Source organism: Phodopus roborovskii, unplaced genomic scaffold (genome assembly GCF_943737965.1).
Source record: "Phodopus roborovskii unplaced genomic scaffold, PHOROB, whole genome shotgun sequence".
Classification (NCBI taxonomy): domain Eukaryota; kingdom Metazoa; phylum Chordata; class Mammalia; order Rodentia; family Cricetidae; genus Phodopus; species Phodopus roborovskii.
In genome coordinates this window covers 5,060,927-5,085,104 of record NW_026125295.1, presented here as the reverse complement: position 1 = coordinate 5,085,104, position 24,178 = coordinate 5,060,927, and the positions used below count along the sequence as shown (strand labels likewise).

At 42.6% G+C, this 24,178-nt stretch overlaps 1 protein-coding gene across 12 annotated transcripts in view; it reads left to right on the top strand.

Moving 5' to 3' along the window:
- Rbms3 (RNA binding motif single stranded interacting protein 3) overlaps positions 1 to 24,178 on the top strand; it is a 1,220,120-nt gene that overhangs the window by 1,004,543 nt on the left and 191,399 nt on the right. For all 12 annotated transcript variants that reach the window (XM_051202110.1, XM_051202071.1, XM_051202118.1 and 9 more), the window contains one exon: positions 8,781 to 8,860. In XM_051202110.1, coding sequence (XP_051058067.1) covers positions 8,781 to 8,860 — 80 coding nt within the window. The remainder of the gene's footprint in view (positions 1 to 8,780; positions 8,861 to 24,178) is intronic.

Sequence of the window (24,178 nt, the reverse complement as noted above, 5' to 3'; positions counted from 1 at the left end):
GAAATATAGTGAGAAAAGAGACTTTCAATAAACATAATGGGAACAGCAAGTTTATAAAGAAAAGTTATTAGGCAACTGTTTGTTTCATTGGCAAATGTTTGATTTTTAACATGCCCATCAAATCAATCAAACTCTGGTTTGTTTTTACTGTTTGGGGTATGTTTCACTTGACTCCACTGATGTGTGAAGAAAGCAAAAAAAAAAAAAAAAAAAAAAAAGCAATCCTGCCTTGTACTCTTAGCAATACTTTTGGCATTAGCAGCTAAGGTACATGGAACCAGGAAATCAAATGAGACCGAGGAAAATCTCTCAAGGGTAAATTTAGTGACTAGTGATCTCCCTGCTACAGCTGTGTCTGTACCCAGACAGGTACAGTTGCCTTTGCGGACACTGGAGAGAGTGAGACCGATTCTTTAGGTAATGGTAATTCCTCTTCCAGTTGCTGGGCAGATGTGAGCCATTGGGAAACGCTGCTGGAGTCCCCCAGCTTGGTCCTCCGTGCGAACCTGCCCTCTCTCTGTCATCTACTGCTTTTGCTCCTGACTTGCATGTTTTTTTTTCTCATCATCCAATACTTGTGATCATGGGTGGAGAAGGCAGAACCATCTGTCCTTGTCCCTATGCATTTGGAGCCTCTGTGCCATTAATCAACTACTTGTCATCCCTAAAACACAGCCCCCTTTTCAAAGGTTGTAAGAGATAGTTTATTCTGGAGCCAAATATGAGTGACCATGGGCTGGGGAAACAGACTCATGTTACCTCATATACCATGTTCCTATGTAGTAACTGCCTGGAAGTTCACGGTAATAGAATAGTGGAAGCCATAAATCAAGACATTTTTCAAATATCTTTGTGGAAACCTCAGGCGGAAACCTAGGTAGATTGCCTGAAATGGGAGCAAACTTTGCCACAGGCCTCAGGTGCTTTCTGAAGCTGTTCCTGGACTTCTGGTTGGTAGAATGAGGTGATCCGCTGCTGAGTGAATACAATCCAAAGTTTTCAGCTGGTCACAGGTCATGGTGTTAGGGCAAACACAGTCGTGGGCAAGGAATGGCTACTGAGGCAGCTAAAGATAGCTCAGGGTTGAGTGTAATGACGCTCTGATTGTGGTATCCCAACCAGTCCATAATGATTGACATTCTCATCAGTTCTTCATCCTCCTGGTGGAAGATTCACCAAGTCAACCAGCAAGACAATTAATCAAATGGCATCGCTCAATTCTTGCTCTTCCTGTATCCTTCTACAAAGCTAGGGAAGGGAGAACAAGTTGATAGGTATGCCATTAGAAAAATGACATGTCTTTATTTGGAAAACAAAACAAAAGCCCTTTGTTGGATGAAAACACGGTTACAAAACAGTCCTTTACTCACATGGAAATGAATTTGGTGATCTGAATTCCCAGGGACATTTGCATCTGTTAAACGCCTTCACCTGCTTCCTGCTCTAAACAGAAATCTGGAGAAGGTGAGGAGGCCCCTTACGTGTGTCTCTGATGTTCAGGGACTTCAGGCCAGGTGTTGGTGCTAGCCAATAGAGAAGACACCCTTGGAAATACAGACCCTTATTGCTTGCATTTTGCATCGGAGTCGCTCTTATTTTGTATGCTTCCTCCACCCCCAGTTTTCATAAGTTTGCCTCACCCCTTGATTCTCTACTTCCTTATAGTGGTGACCATAGTTCTGCATGGGCTAGAACTTTGTATCTCTCCTCTGTCCGTCTTTATCTATATGCTCATATACTTCAAAGCTTCAACACTCTTCCTGATGCACGGAATGTATATATTCATTCTCTATCTTAGTTCATCTGATTAAAATGTCTGTGGTTCCCCAAATGCCAGCAATGCTGTATTACTGGGATGGCATATGAACAGAGAAAGCTTGCTTTGGTGAGCTGCTGTTTTATTAGTTTATGGAGATTACTGGATGTGATAAGCAGTCAAATTTCAAGTAATATCAAATTACTATAGGGTCACAAAATCAAAATAAAATCTAGAACTATGATTCAGAGTATGGGGCCAGAGGTCAAGGTAGGACAGCTCTTTGAATTGGGAGTAGTTAAATATTGAAATATGCAAATAATAAGAAATTTCTATGGACTACTTGATAAGGGAAAAAAAATCCTGCTAAGAGGAAAAGGAAACAAGGGATCTAGGCTGGGGCAGATTTGGCAAGTTTGGGAAACAGAAAGCTCAATGGTTAGACTACAAGCAAATCAAATGCCTTAACTGTATCTAAGAATAAGACGTGACAGGATCAAAGAAATTAATTAAGTCTTTCAGAAGTTCTAGGCTTCAAAGTCTTGGCTTTCTACAGCTTAGGGTGGCAGGACTTTTTCTAGCTTTGTCCCCTATTCTCACTGCATGCTAGGCAAGTTCTCTGACACTGGCTACAAACTTGCCCAGGGTTCACTAGTCATCGGGGAGGTGCTGGGTTCAGGCTAGCAGTCAGGCAGGAATTTTCAATCCAACCTGAACCCCTTCAGTAGTGAGGGTCATAGACAAACAAGACTTTTCTCAAACACTGCCAGATATGGATGAGGACCCTAATGTGAAAAATAGCCTGAGGTCCTACCCTGTAATTACCTGGACTACAGCCTGTGTCTCTTGTTTCTATACTCAGATGGCTTGTTTAAAGATCAAACCACTTTTGTTTTATTTTTCTAATTTCTATAATCAAAACTCCGTCTGAAAACATTAATCTGGCCTAGACATAGAATTAGATCAGTATGCATCTAGACAAGAATGTCACACACTCTTAGGTAATGCATCCTTGCTCGGGTAATCTGAGGGACAGAGGTACCTTTTACATTGTGTCAGAAGAAAGCCCTTTATTTTTGTTGCCTGCTTCCTGAAATGTACAGCCCCTGAAGTTATGTTTTTATTTCTCTACTATTGAGCAAGGTGATGGAAACCTTAGATGGATAGGTTAAGTACATCACTCTTTCAGAGGTGACTCCATTCAAGAGTGATTTCCAGAATTGTGGGCAGAGCCATGAGAACTGACACAGTGACCCTGAGATGCCAAGAGAGCAGACCCCAAGAACTCGTGTACTTGCAGATCACAGGGAAGGCAGAGGGGTATCTCAGAACCCACTAGGGCCCGTAGACAGAGGCAGGATGCCTCAACAGAGATACAATCAAGACAAAGCGCTCAGATTTCTTGTCTTTTAAAAACTAATTAGTGGGACAGGGTGGCTATGAGCCATGGTGTGTGTGAAGGCCAGAAGAAGACACCTTCCATGAGCTGGGCCCCTCCTCCCCCTTGTTAAGGCAACCTCACTCGTTTTGTGGCTCTTCCTACACAGGTCAGATGGTCCATGAGCTTCAAGGTGATTCTCCTGATTTATCAGGAGTTCGAGGTCATCATTATTGGTATGATGAGTCTTAACAGACATAAAACCCAAGAGACCCACATTAGCATCTTGTCAGTAACAACTCCAGACTCACTTTGGAACCCAGCCACTCTTCTGTCACACCCTTTCTGTCCCAGGATCCAGTTCAGAGCACCGTGTCCATGGTGCGTTGCATCTCTCTAGCCTGCTTGGATCTATGACATTTCCTTTGGCTTGTTTGGTCATCCTGGATAGTCTTGATCCTGAGTCCTGGAGAATATCTCTGCATCTGAAATAGCCTGATGTGTTCTCCTCTCCACGATAGGACTTGCATCACTAGGGGACATTTGAGCACAGTGTCCTTGAAATGAAGGTCCTTTCTTGTCATACCATATCAGGGTATGTCCATGTAACCATTTAGAAACATCTCTCTAGTTAGAAGGGGTTGTGTGTGATCAAGACAGAGGGCTGAGTGAGATGAGATAAATCAGCAGAGGATCAGAAGGGATGGTATGATGGAAGGGTGGTTGTAGTCACCATTTTTACTCAATCTGGAATCACCAGGAAAGATAAATTTAATACATGGCCTGTGGCCATGTATGTCTATGATGATTGTCTTAATGAAGCTGATTGTTATGGAAAGGCCCAGCCTACTATGGGTAGCACCATTCCCTTAGACATGAAATCCTAAACTGAACGAGAGTGGAAAACTAAGCTGAGAACAAGCAATCCAGGAAGCATGCGTGCATGCATTCATTTCTCTCTGGATGTGGCATGTCTGTTTCATGTTCCTGCCTTGACTTCCCCTGTGTGTAACCTTGAATTTTAACCTGAAAGAAACCCTTAGTCTAATGAATTGCTTTTGTGTCAGGACATTTTAATCATCACAGCAGAAATGAACTAGGACAGTGGCGAGGCTGATGATGGTGGTCTGTCCCCTCTAAAATCCTCTCAATAGACAGAAAGGAGCAGCAGCTTCTGGTCCAGGCCATATGCTAGCTAGTCTTCAGGGAAGACACCCGTGGTGCTCCTCAAATGCAAAGCTTGATTATTTTTTAATTTAAGCAATGGAGGAAATGACATCTGAGATAATTCCTTACTCAGCAATGTGATACATCTTTTTTTTTTAAACTTTTCATTGTTGTATGAAAATCTGATACATGCATGTAATGCATTTTGATCAAATCCATCCCCAGTATCTCCCCAACAATTCCTCCCTTACGACCCCGACTTTTTCCTCCAGATTTCACATGGCCACCTTTAATCCTACTCAGTCCACTTACTACTGTGTGTATGTCCATGGCTGTAGGGCTATCTGATGGAGCACAGGTATCCTCCCAAGGGCCACTGCTTGATGTGATTCTAAGAAGTGGCTCTGTGCATGTGGCTCACTGGTAAAGCCTCTGCTTAGCATACCTGAGGTCCCATGTTCCATTCCCAAAATAGCAAAAAGGGGTGGCTTTCAGGGCCGAGAATTAACCACGATCCCATTTCTAAGAGGAGTGAGTTTTCTAATGCAGAATCACCAAGACATGTTGCAGAGGGAGACAGCAGAGAGGCCACTTTGCTGTAGAGTTTGGTACTCATCACAGGTGTCCTAAGAATGGCAGACATCTCACTGGAACAAAGCCAATTGCCTGCCAGCCTAGCTTACTTGGTGGGTAGATTTCACCTCAAAGGAAATGCAGATGGAATGCTACTTGAGGTTGTCCTCTGCCCTCCTCATGTATGCATGCATAAGAGTGCGCCCCCCCCCCCCACACACACAGAGAGAGAGAGAGAGAGAGAGAGAGAGAGAAACAGAGAGAGAGAGAGAGAGAGAGAGAGAGAGCCTAAGAAGAATGCCACACAATTATTTATTTTAATTTGTTGTAGGGATTCACCATTGTTCTATGTTGCAATGGGTTAAAAGAGCAAATGACGTGATTTAGTTTTGAAATGCTAGAAAGAGCACACATTTTAGTCATTAAAATTCTTCTGATAGCATTAATGCTTTGTGTAAATCTTACTAGAAACGAGGAAGTTTGGCTCGCAAAGTTGGATGCTGCAAGTCACCAATAATTTATCCTGTGCCCATGATTGCAAAACCCCAAACATTTCACAAGAGCAGGAAACCTCTAATTAGGCATAACACATGATGGAATGGATTTGTTTTTAAATCTGTGGCTTATAATACTTAGAGCTTTCAGATCGTGAACTGAGAGCTCTCTATTGAGGTGAGAGAGTTAAGCTGAACATGGTTTTGCACATGACTTTTCTTCCTCTGTGCGTCAAGCCCGATCCAGAACATTTCTGCCAATGCTAGATCAGGTTCTCGATTATTGCAGTTTGACTGTGGGAATTGTGTGAGCTGTGAAATTGGTTTCTCTTTGCCGAAGCAGTTGCTTTAGAAGAACAGGAGGAGGAGGAAGGAGCCAAGCGAGGAGGAGGCAGCTGCCACAGGAGCAACAGAGTTCCTTAGTCTGTTTCAAGTGACTGAAGCCAGCAGTTTCAGGTCATGAAAGAAGAAAGAAACAGGACCCTGAACGTGCGTTTATGTTTAAATGGCAGACCTAACAAAACCCCAGAAGCTTTACACAGTGACTGGAGCCTCATTAATGCATTCTCAGGAGGCTGGCCCCACCCTGGAGCTGTTCTGCAGGGTGGGGGCGGGGGAGGCCTCAGGTGCCTCCTGTAAGAATAGAATCTCTGCTGAAAGGGACTGGTAAAGGCGGGGGCTTCTGTGGCTGTCTTCTCAAGCATCCTTGAGAGTGCTTGTGTCAGTTTCAACCCAAGCAGCAGCCAGATTCCAGATAGCTCGAGCTGGCAGCCTCGCAGAGCACTTAACTGTGAAACCTGAGGAGAAAATAGGCATGTTCTGGCTAACACAGGCATTCACCTACAGGTCTCCCTATTGTTCCGCTTCCAGAACATTGTCCCCGCCCCCTTGGCACTCCTAGAGACTTGAGCCATCATTGCTTTGCTTTGTTCAGATGTGGCCCTGTGTATCTGAATGAAAACTGTCACCGCTGGGTGGTACAAGGTAATGTGCCTTGACACTTCGTGACGACAGCCGCAGAAAACAGACTTTTATTGTGTTTATTCGATCAGAGGTGGCTCACAGCAGACATCTACTTAGTTAGATCTGAATGAACCCAAAGTGAGCCATCCACGCCGCCTGCTGCCTGCTGTCTTTGTGTTCTTAGAAAGAGCCCCCAGCAGGCCTGTCCTGGCTGTAAAATGGTGTTAAAAAAAGACGGTCTTACTTAGAACCCAGAAGGGATGATTTGAAACTTTCAGACCAGAGTAAAAATAGGGTAGGCATGTGAGGTGGAGAGCAGCCCATTTTCCTTTTAGCTTGCTCTGTATTCACAAAATCAGCAGTTGCACGTTGTAACCTTCAGCTCTGTTTGGTCTTCCTTTAAAACTACTTGCCATTTTAGGACAAGGAGAAAGGGCTTGGTTTGTGGGGCTTTGCACATTTAGTCCCCACTGTCTGATCTACATGAGCTCACAGAGAGAGGACTTAATAGAGAAGGGACCCTAGGTGGGAGCCTTCTGTCTTTACCCCCTAGAATAAAACCCCACTAATGTTCCTTCTGTGGGAGTTCAGGGCTCGATCTCCTCTCTCATTCTTGCCCCTCCTAGGAGAAAGCTTTCTGCAAAGAGGCCACAGAGAGTCGATCCTGTGGGAAGATAGGGAGACACAGTCAGAATTCTTTTGTTCCTAGAAAAGCAAGTTTCCTACTTAAAAATAAAAACTTACGGGAGTAGGAAGAGTGTATGGCCAAGGGTGTACTAGATAGGAAGTGTGAAGATGGAGAGAGCTGTGTTTGCCTGTTCCCAAATGTTTAGAATGGGGGAACATATGTCTTGCTTTTCTTATCCTAACATCTTAGGGTCCTAGGGTTCTTGTCCGTAAGTAACAAATGATAGTGTGTGTGTGTGTGTGTGTGTGTGTGTGTGTGTGTTCTATCTATTTAAATTTTCATTTAGGGAGTTGGAGAGATGGGTCTGTAATTAGGAACATTTACTGCTCTTCCAGACAACGTGAGTTTAGCTCCCAGCACCTCCCTGGGGTGGTTCACAATCATTCCTAACTCTAGCTGTAGGGGCTCTGACTCCTTCTTTTAGCCTCCACAGGTACAGCTCTCTCTCTCTCTCTCTCTCTCTCTCTCTCTCTCTCTCTCTCTCTCTTTCTCTCTCTCTCTCTCTCTCACACACACACACACACAAATGCACTTGTAGAAACAACAAAGTGAGAGCCACATACAATTGATTTTTTCGGAATTTTTTGCAGATATACCCGAGCCAGGGCAACCTTGCCAAGAATAACATGATGATGCTGGAGCTGCTAAATGTGCCCTCCCCTTAGATTGTACATGAGATGCTGACATTTTACACAGAAACCTCATTTTATGAATCTTGGTACCTAATATTAAATATAAAATATGAATAGGAGTAGTCAGAATTCTAAAATGAAGAAAGTATGTTTCAGGGGTTCTTTTAGCTTCCTGCAACATGTAGGGACCCCAAATAACTCTCTCCTTGTGACTTTCCATAAAAGTGCCACAGGGCTGATAACTCCCACCGTGTGATCACTACCACAGGCAGCAAGCTATTCAGATATAGTGCATCATTTTCACACTGTGGTCAGGTTGTCACAGCACAGACTTTACCACGGCTGGTGTTGGTCCAGATCCCTACTCTGCCACTTACTGGAGAGATAGTTTATCTTCTCCGGCCTCCATTTCCTCATTGATATGACCTGCTGATTGATGGGAGATATCCTTCTGTATGCTGTCAATAAATGTTTCTCAGATTGGTTGATGAATAAAGCCATTCCAGCCAATGGCCAGGCAGGATATAGCCAGGCAGAAAATCTAAGCAGGGGTAGAAAAAGGTAGTAAACAGAGTCAAGAAGACGCCAAGTAGCTACCAGGTATGTGAGATGCCCAGGTATTCTCGGGTAAGCCAAGATCTCATGGAGATGCATAGACTAAAAGAAATGGGTTAATAATTAAGAGAGAGCTAGCCAATAAAAATCCTGATCCATTGGCCAAATAGTTTATAATCAATATAAGCCTCTGTGTGTTTGTTTGGGACTAAATGACTGTAGGACCAGGTAGCACACAAACTTTCATCTACAACCTGCCTCTCAGGGGTTGCTAATTCAGTCATTTGGTGAGCAGCTATTGAATGCTTTCGACTGTCAAGCTACCTTGTGTGGAAGGAAGAAAGTCTCAGGTTAGCTCTGTGACAATCACCTGGGTAACCATATGGGGAAGGCACGTTGCACAATGATAACTTTCCCAAGTCCCACGAGCCCACCATGGTAGCTGTAACAGCCGGTGATAATCCATGTACATGTGTCCCTTTCTTATTACCCTTTCTTGCTTATTTTTATAAGAACAACTTGACAGAAGTATATACTCTCATGTTCACCCACCCATACTTTTTTCCCCCCATAGAATGGAGTCTACCGAAAAATGTGAAGTTGTAATTCAACATTTTAATGGAAAATATCTGAAAACACCACCAGGCATCCCAGGTAAGAAATGCTGTCAGAAGCCACTAAAAAGCCCTAAAGTCTTATGGCCATTGTTAAATCATTTGCATGCTGTTGGCGGGGATGCTGTCGTAAAGGTGATTTTGTTTTTCATTTATCTTTCCTTCAGATCTGTGTGTGTGTGTTGTATATGTGGCACATGCACATGCGCATGTGAGTACAATGCCCACACATTTACAGGAGAGGGTCAAAGGGGAACACTGATGCCTTCCCTTTCAATCTCCTTTGTATTCTTTGAGACATGGTCTCTCACTGAATGGGAAGCTTGCCATTTTGGTTATACTGCTGGCCAGTGAGCTTCAAGGATGTGCCTGTCTTTATCCCCCAGTGCACAGCTATGACTAGCTTTTACATGGATGTTGGGGGTTTGAACTTGGGCCCTCATGCTTGTAAAAGTGGGCACTTAACCCATAGAGCCAGCTCTCCAGTCCATAAATGTGTGTGTTCATACTCTGTTTTTCAACTGGTTTCCAGGCTGTCTTGGGGATTCTTCATTGTTCTGTGTTTGAATTTGTTCTGCTGGCTCCCTGAAGTGGATTAGAAGGGAAGCAGAGCAAAGTGTAGGTGTCCTTGAGATGAGGGATGCTTGTGACACTCAGCATGACTGTTGAAATCTTTATCTACCATGAATTAAGTGGCTATGTGATGACAGTCAGAGGAGAGCTGGAAAGGCTCATACTGGACACCAAACACCACTGTCCACCTGTAAGGAAAATGTGCAAAGGCAAGCAAGAATAGAAACATTATGGCAATTTGACAGTCATGAAATCTGAGTGCAAAAATTTTATATTTTACAACAATGTGAGAGTTTGAGAGATTATTAAAAGCGCCAATCTATACTACCACATAGCATTTTATATTTTCTCAAGGCAGAAATCTTGAGTTTTATATACATTGTAAAAGGATACCACTTTATGTTATTAAGAGTTAAATTTACATAAAAATAAAATATATCATGTCTCTTGAACTTCTGAACACCTTAACTTGGCTCAACCTGCTAGGGAACAAGAAAGGTATTTGATGTTGCATATTAGCATCGAAAAACAGCTCATGAGACCTGGGCATGGTGGCTCACAGATGTCATCTCTGTACTTGGGGAGTAGGGGCAGGAGGATCAGGAGTTCAAGGCTGTCTTCAGCTACATAGAGACTTTAAAGTCTGGGCTGCCTGAGATCCTATCTCTAAAAATGGTATTTCATATTAATATATAAAAAATTAAGATTTAATGAAGTTCTGAACTGAGAAAAATTATAGTATCTAAAGAACTTTTGAGAGTATGTTGGTTAATTTATGTCTCAGTGGAAATAAGTACATATGTGTGTACTCATTTATGTTCTGGGTTTCAACAATTACTGCTATAGCACAACTATCATTGAAATTGGTCAGAGGGTTTGGGAATTTAGCTTCTCAATTCCATAAAACAGATTGAAGTTATACAGAGGGAAAAATGTCAACAAAAGGAGAGATTACGTTTGGTAGCATAGCCAGGACTTTTGTACTGATTTGGTTGCTTGGGGAGGATGTTGTGAAAGCAGGAAGACCCTGATGGAGAAGAGGCTAAGGCAGGTTATTGGTTAATCAGTGAGTGTGCATGAAGCCAAGCTCTGCTTTGATTCGGTTAGCTTCCACAGGGAGCATCCCCCTGTGAACTGACTTCGTCATGATCCACTTGGAGACATATGGTGTTGTTAAGAAAGGCTGTAACAGTTTTCTTCTCAGCATGGAAGCTGTCTTTGCATTTTAGGAGAAATACTGTGGGCTCCTTTCTGTTAGTATAAATATACATCTCAAGACATTCTGCTAGAACTGGCATTGGATAGAGGAGGCGTGTGTGTGTGTGTGTGTGTGTGTGTGTGTGTGTGTGTGTTATTTTTTGAAACAAAATCTGCTGCTGAACCAGAAACTCAGCAGGTTCATCAGAAGGGCTAGCCACTGTCTCCAGGGATTTGCCTGCCCGCTCCTTTCCCAAGTTAGGATTACAGGCACATATCACCCACCATGCCTGGCTTTTATGTGGGCGCTGGGGATCTGAACTCAGGTCCTCGTGCTTGTGTGGCAAACTCTTTACTAACAGAGCCATCTTCCCAGACCCTGCAGTTACCTCATCTTCATTCCAGTTTACCCAACAGATGTCTGTATACACAGAAGGTGTTGAACTAGGTGTGATTCACACAATCATGTTAAAAAGAGGAAGCCAACTATGTGGAAACAATCATTAATTACATTTGATTTTTAACTTTATGGGATTCTTTCTCTGGGGGGAAGAAAAGACGTGCTGTGCTGAGAACTATCTTGACCTGGTGCTTGGAAATGTTTTTTTTTTTTTTTTTTTTTTTTGGTTTTCCCCAAATGTATGAGTGATTAAAATAATTTAATCCTAAAGATAAAGTTCCTACATATCCCTGACTGTCCCAGCATCTTTCATGTGTACACAGGGAGGCCTAGCACCTTTTTAATATCATAGCTACACCCAATGGAAGCATAGTGCATAGCAGGGATTTGCTTGTGAGCATTTAGCCCCTTCCCATTTTATGGGAACAAGGAGACCAGCAGCTTGACTCGGTTACAAAATCTTAGATGTAGAATGTGATGCTTCTGAGGCCTTTCCCTCACTAGAATAGAATTAAATATGCAATGCTTATCATCAGGTGTTCTCAAGTTTGCCTTTATTTATGCATAATTTTGGAAGTCAAATAGAGTTTAATAAAAGCTTCAGATGCTGACTGAAGATACAAAACACTTTGATATGTAAATTTGATGTGAAATAAAAGAGTATGTCGTAGGAAGTAGGTATCTGGAAGGTATAATAGAATAATGTCCCCAGAGGATATGATGTGAATATCGTGGTGGGTAGGATCAATTTGGGCATTTGTTGCTTACTTAGATTAGTGTGCATGGCTTCTGTTGGATATATTTGAAATGTTATTTTCAGAACTCATGTTTTTCAGAATTTAATGTGTCGTATGATCATGTGTGTTCATACATGTGTATCGTTGCTGCGTTCAGGCCATGGTACACATGGGGAGGTTAGCAGACAGCTTCTGTGGTTAGGCCCTCTTTGCTTTCCATCTTATTTAAGGCAGGGTCTCTCTTGTGGTTTGTGGCTGTGCACTCAAGGCTTTCTGGGTACTCTGTCTTCATCATCCCTATTTTCCTGTAGATATACTGTGATCACAGACACGCATGCTAATCTATTCTGTTTCTACATGAGTTCTGGGGATTTGAACTTGATCTTGATGCTTGTGTGGCCAGCTCTTTACACATGAGTTTTGATAGCCCAGAAACTCATTTCTTAATTGAGTTTTCTCTTCCATTACAAAGACAAAGAGTTCAAGGTTACTAGGAGCTCTTTAGCACATAGAAGAGAGTGCTCAGAGTGGGTTTATGTTTATTATTTTGATTTATGTGTGTATGCTTGCTTATGGGTATAAGCACTTGTGTGGGAATGTCCATGGCAGCCAGAGAAGTTGTTGGATGCCTTGGAGCTGGAGTTATAAGCAGTTGTGAGCCAAAGTAGGTACTAGGATCTGAACTTACATCTTCTGGAAGAACAGTGAGTGTTCATATCCACTGAGTCATCTCTAGCCTTGTTTCTTTCTTATTTTCCTTAAGTGACCAGTTTTCTAATTTTTCTCAGTAGAATACTTGAGAATGCTTTTTCTCGCTGGTAGATGTACTAATAATTTAAAAATTAACATTAATTAATATGACCTTCTTGAAACAAAAGTAAAGATGTATATGATTAAACTAATTAAAGAAGAGTTTAAAAAAATTGTGAAGTCTATTCTCCTGCTTTAGCATACATAGTTCAATGTGTTGGGGGCCAGAAATCTGTGGATTTGTGGATATGCACACGGATGCTTTCAGTGTAGTGATATTTAAAGCCATGTGTGAGGAATCCATGGTCATGTACAATGGCCAGAGCCACTGTGTCCTGAGAGGACTGTGGATAGGCCAGAATCACTCCACCATCATCTTGTCTCACTGTGTGTGAGGACAGAGCACTTGGTGCTAAGTTCCTGTCGCTTCCTTCTTTGCTTGAGGGTGACTTGAGGAAGCGTGCACACAGTGCGGAGCACCCATGACATTTTCATTCTGTCACCCTTGGAAATGATGGTGATGCTTAAAGCATCTTCAAGGCTAATGACTGTGTTCAGGTAACCATCTCTTTCATCTCCTGCTCCGCTCCTTGTGGTGCCATTTCTACAAAGGATCGAGAAAATATAACTACTTGAACACTGAGACTTGACATGGTTATAAATTGTAAATTTAGAACCATCACTGTTAAGTACATTTGCAAGGATATCATCTAACATTGATCTCATTTATGTTGTCAACATCATTTGTGTTTTGATTAGAGTGTGAATAATTTGCTCATTAGATATTAGCTACATTGCTGTTACGTTTCTCTTTGTGACACACGTCAATGTGATGTTGAAGGGAATGCTGTAGATGACACACTTTGATCACCCCAGATCTCCCTATATAGCAAGACTCTTCCCATTGATTCATAAGTGGCTTACTGTTAATGAGGGCATTATGAATCATTTTATTCACACTATTAGAGCACCCCCAAATGGTTCAGATGATGATCAACTGGATCAGGAAGGAGGACAGATAGGCAGATAGATGATAGATGTGTATAGATATAAATGTAGGTATAGATAAATGACAGAAGGTGTAGATAGACATGTGGATAGACATAAAAAGATAGATGATAGACAGGCAGATAGCTGATAGATATAAATCTAGATAGTTGGATAGACAGATGCCAGAATCAAACTGTAGAACATTGGGATACCTATCCGAGGAAGCTAAAAAAGATCAACATTACTGTTGCCACTAACAAATAGGTGAGGCCAGCCTCACGTATTAAAGGTGCCAGTCACTCAAGCATTGTGTCAGTACCATTAGCAGAAAGATATCCTGCAATATATGCCCCTTTTCCAAGAGAGCAAAGACAACACAGTGTTCCATAAATGCCTCATGTCCTATGTATCGATCTTGATATTTCCTGGACAAAATGAATGGTCATTAGTTGCTTGCCTGTCTCATGCCAGGCCATTCCTGTGTTCCATAATGAATTACAGAGCTATATTGGGCAGCCCCAAAGCATTTCATTTTCAACTAACTGATAAAGCAAAGGCTAAGTTCCCAGATACTTCGGAGCTCTATAGGGCAAGAACCAAAAGGATCTCTTTCAAAGAGACCCTGAAGCAGAGTGACCCACAGTGTGGGAAGGCTTACACATGTAAGGGCATCTATTGATGAGCACACCCGACATGCTGCATCGTAGGACAACAAATCATGTTCTGTTCTCAGATGAGACTTCTGCCTCCAAGCATATGTTTCTGTCAGCAAAGCTGTCTTTCCAGAAGAGAATGGGACAATCCATTTCTGTTCTTAAGATTTTCTTATTCTTAAGATAATTGCTCCTAATTCCAACTAACTCCAGGAAATCTGGGAGGGTTGAAAGATAGCTTGTTGTATTATAGAATGCTTTCCATTTTTAACAGACCTTGTTCACAACAGCAGTTTGGACCAGCTAGCAAGACCCAGAGAAATCTCATTTTCTGTGGCAGAAATTTTGTTTATCCTTCATTGTTTCTTTTTCTTGATATAAATAACAATATGTAAATTATGAATGTATATGAACACTTTATGAGAATATCAGAGAAAAATTATAGGAGTACTTTTTTTTTTCACCTAAAGGAAATATGGAGGCCAGTAAAAAGCTTAGTGGGCAAAGACATTGCTAACAAGCCTATGGATTTTATCATCAGGGTTTACACACACACACACACACACACACACACACACACTAAATATAATACAACTATTTAAAAATGCCAGCAACATATTTAAATGCATTATATCTTAAAATACAAAAATTAAGATCTGCATATCTGAACAATCAACTTAGTATTCTTGTGAGTAGGAAATTCTGGAGACCATCATCTTGGTGTGCTCCTTTCCTGGACCACTCTGCTAAGTCGAGAAACACAATTGTACTTGGGAAATATATCACAAATAGAAAAATATTATGCTATACAGTTGGCAAAATACATTCCTATTGCTGTGCTCACATTCAACATTGCATTGAGGGGAACAAAACCTATATGGGGGCTGGCAGTATTGCTCAATGAGTAAAGTTGCTTGCCAGCAGGCCTGACAGACTGAACTCAACATCCACGACCCACATGGTGGAAGGCGAGCAACTCCCAAGCATGTGCGCGCGCACACACACACACACACACACACCACACACACCACACACACACACACACCCAACACCACACATACACCACACACACACACATCACACACACACACCACACCACACACACCACACACACACCAAACATACACACACACCACACACACACCACACACACACACAGCACACCACACACACCACACACACACACACACAACACCACACCACACATACACCACACACACACATCACACACACACACACACCACACACACACACATCACACACACACACCACACCACACACACCACACACACACCAAACATACACACACACCACACACACACCACACATACACACACACCACACACACACACAGCACACCAACACACCACACACACACACACACAACACCACACCACACATACACCACACACACACACATCACACACACACACCACACCACACACACCGCACACACACCACACACACACCACACACACACTACACACACACCACACATACACACACACCACACACACACAACACACAACACACACACATACATAATGCATTCATAAATGAAAGTAAAACTCATATGTAAAACAGACTTTGCAAACATTAAATCCAATTGGGTATCAGTTTTGATTTCACTTAGTGAGTTTTAGCAGTAATTAAGGGGTATTCATTTTTCTGTTCTTTCATTTTCTTTAATTTTTTTAATGTCTATGAATATTTGTGCACCATGTGCATGCAATGACTGTGGAGGCCAGAAGAGGGGGTACTTTGCCCTAGAACTAGAGATACAGATGGTTGTAGGGGCCACATGGGTGATGGAAATTGAACCTGGGTCCTCTGCAAGAGCAGCCAGTTCTTTTAAACTGAGCCATCTCTTCAGCCCCTTACCTCCTTTCTTTTTCTTCTTTTGAGCTGAAGTCATGTGTCTCTTGGGCTGGCTGCTGGTCTGGAAACCACTCTATAGCCATGAATGAAATAGAGCTTTAAAATTCCTGTTATTATTACCTCCTGAATGCTGGTTGGGATTACAAGTGGCTGCAGAGCTGCCACCCGGAACCCAGGGCTTTGTGCTCACTTGGAAAGCACTTAACTACATCATTCACACACACACACACACACACACACACACACACACACACACACACTAGATTATTTCTTTTTCTACAGTTTATTCTTTTTTATTTTTATTAATAAATTTTATTTAAATTAGAAACAATCATTTTACATATCAATCCCAGTTCCCTCTCCTTCCCATCCTCCCATGTTCCCCACTGCCCCCCCACTCCATCACCCATCCACTCCCCAGGGAGGGTGAGTCCTTCCATGAGAGATCATCAAAGTCTGTCAAGTCATTTGGGGTAGGGCCTAGGCCCTTCCCCATGTCTCTGGGCTAAGGGAGAATCCCTCCATGGGCTCCCGAAGTCCATTCATGCACTAAGGATACATCCTGGTTCCACTGCCAGAGGCCCCATAGACTGCCCAGTCCTCCTAGCTGATGTCCACGTTCAGGGGGCCTGGTTTGATCCTATGCTGGTTCCCCAGCTGTCAGATTGGGGTCATGAGTTCCCACTTGCTCAGGTCGGATGTTTCTGTGGGTTTCCCCAGCATGGTCCTGACCCCGTTGTTCATCACTCCTCCTTCTCTGAAAATGGATTCCAAGAGTTTGGCTCAGTGCTTAGCTGTGGATCTCTGCTTCTGCTACTGGATGAAGGCTCTAGGATGGGATTTAAGGTAGTTATAGTTATCAATCTCATTAACGGGGAAAGGCATTTAAGGTAGCCTCTCCACTATTGCTTAGATTCCTAGTTGGGGTCATCCTTGTGGATCTCTGTACAATTCTCTAGTGCCATATGTCTCTTTAAACAAAAATCTAGATTATTTCTAATTAAATATATAGTAGGGTTGTTGAAAAAAAAGTAGAGTTGTTGTTGTTGTAATATTGTTAGTGAGCTTCAGAAAGTGTGGTCAATGGTGTCTTCAATTCTGTATGGAATGTTTGGCATTTGACTTGGTCTATCTTGTCTTAGCCTTCTGAGGAGCATACTGGCCTCAGCAATGGTAAACATGCAACTTGTTTAATGTAGGAGGAAAAAAAGATGAGGGTAATAGAGTTGAGAAATGGATAATGTGTTAAATAGAAAAGACATAGAGTAATCTAGAATGGAGCAGAAAGGACAGAAGCAGCAGAACCCTGTGCCTCATGCCCACCCTCTTCCATCATCAATAATTTTAGTTACAGGTGACAGTGGCCATCTCCAATCTTCTAACACACCTCCCACATATACACACTTAGTTTCTCCACTTTCCCATCCTGGGGTAAAACTGGCCAGGGCTCGACCAACCCAGATCTTAAGCAAAGTTGGGGAGTTGTCAACTCCTGGAATAACCCTACACTGATGGGATTGACCCTAGAACCTCACATACACTAGGCAGGCATTGTGGCATTAAGTAATATCTCTTGACCTTTTTTTTTTTTTAAGTTTGAGACAACATCCCATGAAGTTGCCTAGGCTGGCCTTGAACTTATGTCTTCTTTATGATTAAAAAAGCACCCTAACAAAAACAACTTATTGGACAATAGTTGTATTTCAATGGACAGTTCCAGGACACAGTGTCTGGGAAGTAGAGGTAGTAGTATCTTGAAGCAGCACCTCCCATTGTATCCACAGTCAGGAAACAGAGAATGATGCATGCTGCCTCTCACCTCCCTTATCCACTTACAAAGTTGAGGATCCCAGCCAGGGGATAATGCCACCCACAGTGGACAGGTCTTCCTATTCCAATCAACACACAGGCATGTCCAGAGGCCCCTATCCCAGGCCATTCTAGACTCTGCCCCTAAAACCTGACCATCACAACTTCTAACTACCACGTTTCCCCTTGTCTCAGCCTTCCAGTTAGCAGGAATTTCACGCTTGTAAGACCAAGCCCAGAAAAAATATCTCAAAAATACACAGAAATTCCCTGACCTATATTTTTGTGTGTGGCTCAATGTCATTGCTTCTTTTCCCCAAAAGAATGTTAAAACACTCATTATCAATAAGTTCAAATATTATTTTATGTATCTTTTGATTGTTATACTGTCAAAGCTTCAGTGGCCATATGTACACACATAGCAGCAGAATGATGTGAGCTGTGATGTTGAATGAGGTTGGGACAGGGAAGAAAGATATGAGGGTCTCATATTCATCTCCATGATTATAACCACCTTCATTGTATATTTCTAAAACAGTAACCAGGTTTAGGGTTGTGCACATTACTGAATGGAAGATTTGACAGGAAAACCTTCCCAAACCAACAGTAAATTATTGTTAATTTTGTTTCTAAGAGAGTGTTGGGCTGTGCCTCCTGTCAGTGTCACTAATGAGTAAGCTATTTAAGTGTCTGCCCAAGTACATCTGATTAGCAAGCAAAGAGAGTTGAGTGGCTTAAGACCAATTAAGGCACAAGCCAGGGAGAGCAAACTGAATAATTAAGTGCTTGGTGCACTTCTAAATATACGAATTCATTTAGATTCCATTTGAAAACAAATTCTAACCCATTCCTGGATAAATGGTTAGCATTCTGAATTAAATATATTCCAATCTATCCCAGAAACTGTCAAGATGCTTGCCATATATCCAACTCATTAGTTACGATCTTATTATTTTAAACAGTGAAGTCTGCAAAGACAATACTTTACAAAGACTATGAATGAGAGCTCTCATTAGGCAGGCTCATTTGTTTATCTTATTATCTGCCTCCTCTGACTTCTCATGCCTTTAAGCCCATGATTGATAGATTAATTATTTCCCTATTATTTTAGCCTTTTCCAGTTCAAAACTAGAAACGTTCCAGCAGAAATGAGGGGCCTGGTGTCTGATTTTATGATTTTCTGTCTTTCAATGGCACCTTTGTCCCATAGTCTGTCAATTGTCTCTAAACAAAACAACAACTAAAGAGTGTTGACATTTATCTTTCCCCATCCTGCCTCTTTTTATTTTTTGCATGTGCATGTGTGTCTGTGCAGTGGGGTACACACACACACACACACACACACACACACACACACACACACGCGCACACACATGGCTACCCACAAAGGCAGTAAGGGAGAGCTGTGCTCTTAACCACTGAGCCACCTCTCCAGCCTCCCTTCCCCTTTCTTCTTTAAATAATTATTTCAAAAACTCTAGGAATAAAGTCCTGTGTTTTGCTGTTTGGTTCAGACATCCAAACCAGTGCTCAGAATGCAGTAATAATAATAATAATAATAATAATAATAATAATAATAATAATTTTTAATTGATAACTAACTTGTTAATATACAGACTCGGTGGGCAGGACCCAAAGAAGTCTTGATTTTATCTCTCAGAATTGTAACTATGTTGTTTACACACAAAATCAGAATTCAGGAATTAAACCAGACTCAAAATAGAAGAACTGTGTGGATTACTTGGTGAGCCAAATGAAGACACAGGCATTCTTAAAAGTTCAAGAGACCAGAGTAAATCAGGGTAGAGACTGGCGCCACCAACGTTGGCCTTGAATGTGGAGGGAGGTGGGTAATCCTTAGAAGCTGAAATGCCAAGCCTCCCCCTCAAGCATCCAGGATGTGCTGTGGGTGTGCCAAGGTTAGCTCATTAGCTCTGGGTTAGCCACAGACCCGTATCATAGGACTCTATACTCTTGATGTGTTAAGACCCAGACAGACATCGTCCACATTCAATTAGAACAGAAACCGTACATGTTAGTTTAGGACCTGTTTTAAATGAACTTCACCCAAGCAATGTTATGTTTTTTCAACAACTGTTATATGTAAAACAGGAAAGAAAAAAAAGAGCTCATTATCTTAGCTTAGTTTCTTTATGCCTTTTCAGTAGGACGGGGTGAGGGGAAGACTATGTAACATTGAAAAGAAAGCCTTTACACACAGAGGTCCCTGAGTCTCACAACACATTGCTTTTTGTAATTATAGTTTTAAAATTAGCTTACAAAGCATTGACTTCACATGAGGCATTTTCAGACATTCCCCAACCCCTATTCCCACGTAAACTGTTAACCCATCATTCTCCACTGTGTCTTTCTTCCTTCATATCACAAGAACACATCATTTTTTTTAACCACTAAAATAACATGTGACTCTGCGAGTCTAAAGTATGCCAGGCAAAGCAATCCAATTAATTCATGCAAATATGTTTCTCATAGGTTTCAACTTTAATATCACCTTGGTAATTCCCAGGATTGAAAAAGTAGAGTGGCTGAGAAAGCAAAATGAGACATAGTGTAGTAGATATCGTGTGATGATTTTAAATGATGCTCCCATCCTCACTTCCTTCCCCATGAAATTCTGTGTCCTCAAGCTTCAAATGTTGTGTCCTCTATGGAAGTTCAAACTTTAGACACAACGTAAAGTTTTCATGCGTGCTGGAAGAGTAAATATAAAACTCCCTTGAGGCCAGTAGAATGGCTCAGCTCGCAAAGGATCTTGCCTGACAAATAAGCCTGGTGACCCCCGTTCAATCACCAGGACGCAATAAGGTGGAAGGAGAGAACTAACTCCACAGAGTTGCGCTATGGCCTCCACATATGCCCCATAGATATGCCCACAGGCCAGCCTGATGGAGACTGGCCTTTAGTTGAGGGTTCCATCTTTCCAATTATGGCAAGTTAGCAACTTGATGGGATTGCAGTCACCATGGAAACAAGGCTATAGGGGATTCTTCTGGATTAGGCTACTTGACCTAGAATGGCCCCCTCTAAATGACCCGATTGGCTGGAGCCCAGACTGAATCCAAAGAAGATGAACTGAGCACCAGTTCCTGTGCCTCTCTGCCTCCTGACTGTGGGTGTGCAAATCCCACTGCTTCACACTCAGGCCGTCACGATTTCCCCGTTATGTGATGCAACTGAGAGCCAACAGGAACTTTCCCTTCCTTGGTCATAGCAGTGAGACAGGTAACTAATACAATGTGCTATTTGTGCTTGCACAATTTTTATTTCCTTGAAACACTGAATATTCTTTTCCAGAATCACATTATCATTAAATCTTTTAAGCTATTGCATTTTAAACTAGTTTGTAATATCTCTAAGGAAATTATTGACCTGGACATTTATAGCAACTAATTATCATTTTAAAGGGATAAATTGATGCCATAGGTAATTTAATATCAATTTCCTCATTTAATTTTTTATATACAGATATGTTAATGTCGTGAATCCCATCTGACAATGCATCCGTTTCTTTCATTGCAACATTAGCATTTTCCATTTTTGCTATACTTAATGTTACTGATGCAAAGAACAGCACTCCATCTGCTTAAGATGTACTTCCGATGAGAGTCTCATGACTGAGACCCTCTCTGCCTTCTGTGGATTACAATGGTAAGACAGTTAATACTATGGAGAGTGCCACTTGTCCTGTGGAAGAATGGGTGCTTCCCCTTCTTAAAGATTTATTATGAACTACGTGTGTGTGTGAGTTGACAGTGGGCATGGGCACATATGAAAGTAGGTTCCTGGAGAGTTCATAAGAATGAGTTATAGCCCATGATGCTGGAGTTACAAGTGATTGTGAGCTACCTGGCATGGGTGCCAGGAACCAAACTCAGGTCCTTTGCAAGAGCAGGATACACTGTTGACCACTGAGTCATCGCTCAGGCTCAGGGCTTGACGGTGATGCTGTCGTTTGGCTCCTCACCAAGCTCCTGATGGAGCCACTTGGTTCTGTAGGAGTTCAGCAGTCAGTATCATTTTTACAAATGCATCAATGAGTTTAATAGAGACTGTACAGCTTTGCAGAGTTCTGCAGGACACGGTACTATTGGAAGTATTGTTGGTCTGCTGGCATTGTGAGAATATTGCCAGCAATATCTGCCTTCCAGACTACAGATACAGTTTAGCAGTAGAAGCCTTTAAACTGCAGTCACTGGTAGACATTTCCTCATACCCAGGTTGTGTAAGAGATGGCTTTGAGGGACTGGAGGCATGGCTCACTTCTTACTACTCTTCTAGAGGACTTGCGTTCATTTCCCAGAAGGAATATAGCTGCTCACAAACATCTATAGCTCCAGTCCCAGGAAGACCTGATGCCCTCTCCTGACCTCTAAAGGTACTGCACACACATGGCACACACATGGCACACGGGCATACATGAAGGTAAAACACCCAAACACTACATGGTGAGTTTAGGCCAGATAGGGCTACAAGAGGAAAAAAAAAATACCATTAATAGCAAGATGAAGGCTCGTTTTCATTTTGAGACACATACATAGTTGACATATCTCATTCTAGAGTGAGTTCAGATGTTTACATTTTCATCCACACACAGAAGGAAGAGTAAGAGGAAAAGGGGAAGAGAGAAGGAGGGAAGGAGAGAAGGAAAGGGGGAGAGATGGGGGAAGAGGTAGAGAGCAAGAAATGGAGAAGAGGAGAGGAGGAGAGAGGACAGGAAGGTAAGGGGATGGGGGGGATGGAGAAAGGGGAGGGGAGGGAGGGAGAAGGAGGACCAGAGCCCGCCCTCAGTAACATACTTCCTCTAACAAGGCTCCACCTCCTGAAGGGTCCTTAACCTGAGACGGCACAGCACTGTTAACCTAATGTCCAAACGCAAGAGTCGTCACTCAAGCCACCACTGCACCGCAAGCTCATGTAAGGGTGGACAGTCGTTACTGTAGACAGAACGACCACTAATCCTTTCGGGAACTGAGATTCTTATAGTCCTTCACATTGACCCTGTAGGAATCAGGGCTCAGAACCGTCAACCCTACCCCTCATCAACACAGAAACTCTGCTTGTGCAAATTTGTCTGATTTCCATTTCTCTGCTCCTTAACTCTCTTACCACGTCACATTTGTATGGTTATTGTCAGTTGCCAAATGACAGAACCCAGGGTCACCTGTAGATGAGGCACTGGGCATGCTTGTGGGATAGTTTATGAATTATGTTCATTGAAGTGGGAAGAGCTGCCGCTGTGGATGGCACCACCGCCGCCCCCCCTCCCCCATCTGCCGCCGGTTAGGACCCAGATTGTGTTGGGCTGAGAAGGGAGCTGAGCAGCTACATAGGTGCATCACTCTCTGCTTCCTGTTTGTGGCTGTGATGTGAGCAGCTGCTTCAGCCTTAAGTTGCTCACCATGACGGGTCACACTCCTGGACTATGAACTGACACAAACCTTTTCTCCCTTAGGCTGCTCTTGGAGTATTTTGTCACAGGGAAAATGTTGAAACACCCACTGAATTGCTTTCCCCTATCCTGGTTGTCCATTTGCGATAAAGATGACTTGAGGAGTAATTGCTGGATACATTTCGTTTATTTATTTTTCTTATTTTACATATTGATCTCAGTTCCCTCTCCCTCCCTCCCATGCCCCATGACCAACAAAATCTGTCAAGTCATTTGCAGTAGGGCCTAGGACCTCCCTCCTGCCTCTAGGCTAAGGGAGTCTCCCTCCATGGGGAACGTGCTCCTGAAGTCCTTTTGTGCACCAGGGACACATCCTGGTTCCACTGTCAGAGGTCCCTTAGATTGCCCAGGCCTTCTAACTGAGACCCATGTTCAGGGGGTCTGAGTCAGTCCAATGCGGGATTCCCAGCTATCAGTCTGGGGGCCCGTTAGCTCCTTCTTGTTCAGGTTTCTGTGGGTTTCCATAGCCTGGTCTTGTCCCCATTTTCTTATCACTCCTCCCTCTCTGCATCTGGATTCCAGTTCGGCTCAGTGTTTAGCTGTGGGTGTCTGCTTCTGTTTTTTTGACCCACTGGATGGCAGGATCATGCCTTTTGAAATCCCAGCATGTCCTCTGATACCTAGCATTTGCATATAGGATACTCAATATAGACATGGAACTGAATCAAAAATAGTTGAATACATTAGCGGGGTTCCAAACGCTCCCTCGATTCTCTCTAAGCACTGCATTCAATTAGCAGATGTGTGCAGAGGCCATCAACTGTGATGACTCCACGTGGAAACATTTTCCTAATATGCTCTCCTTTGTAGGCTGTAAAATGCCTGCATCCCCGCAGCCGTCTTTGGGGTGGATGGTGGTGAAAACCCCCTTTGTTTCAAAGGTGAGAGGACACCCTTCATC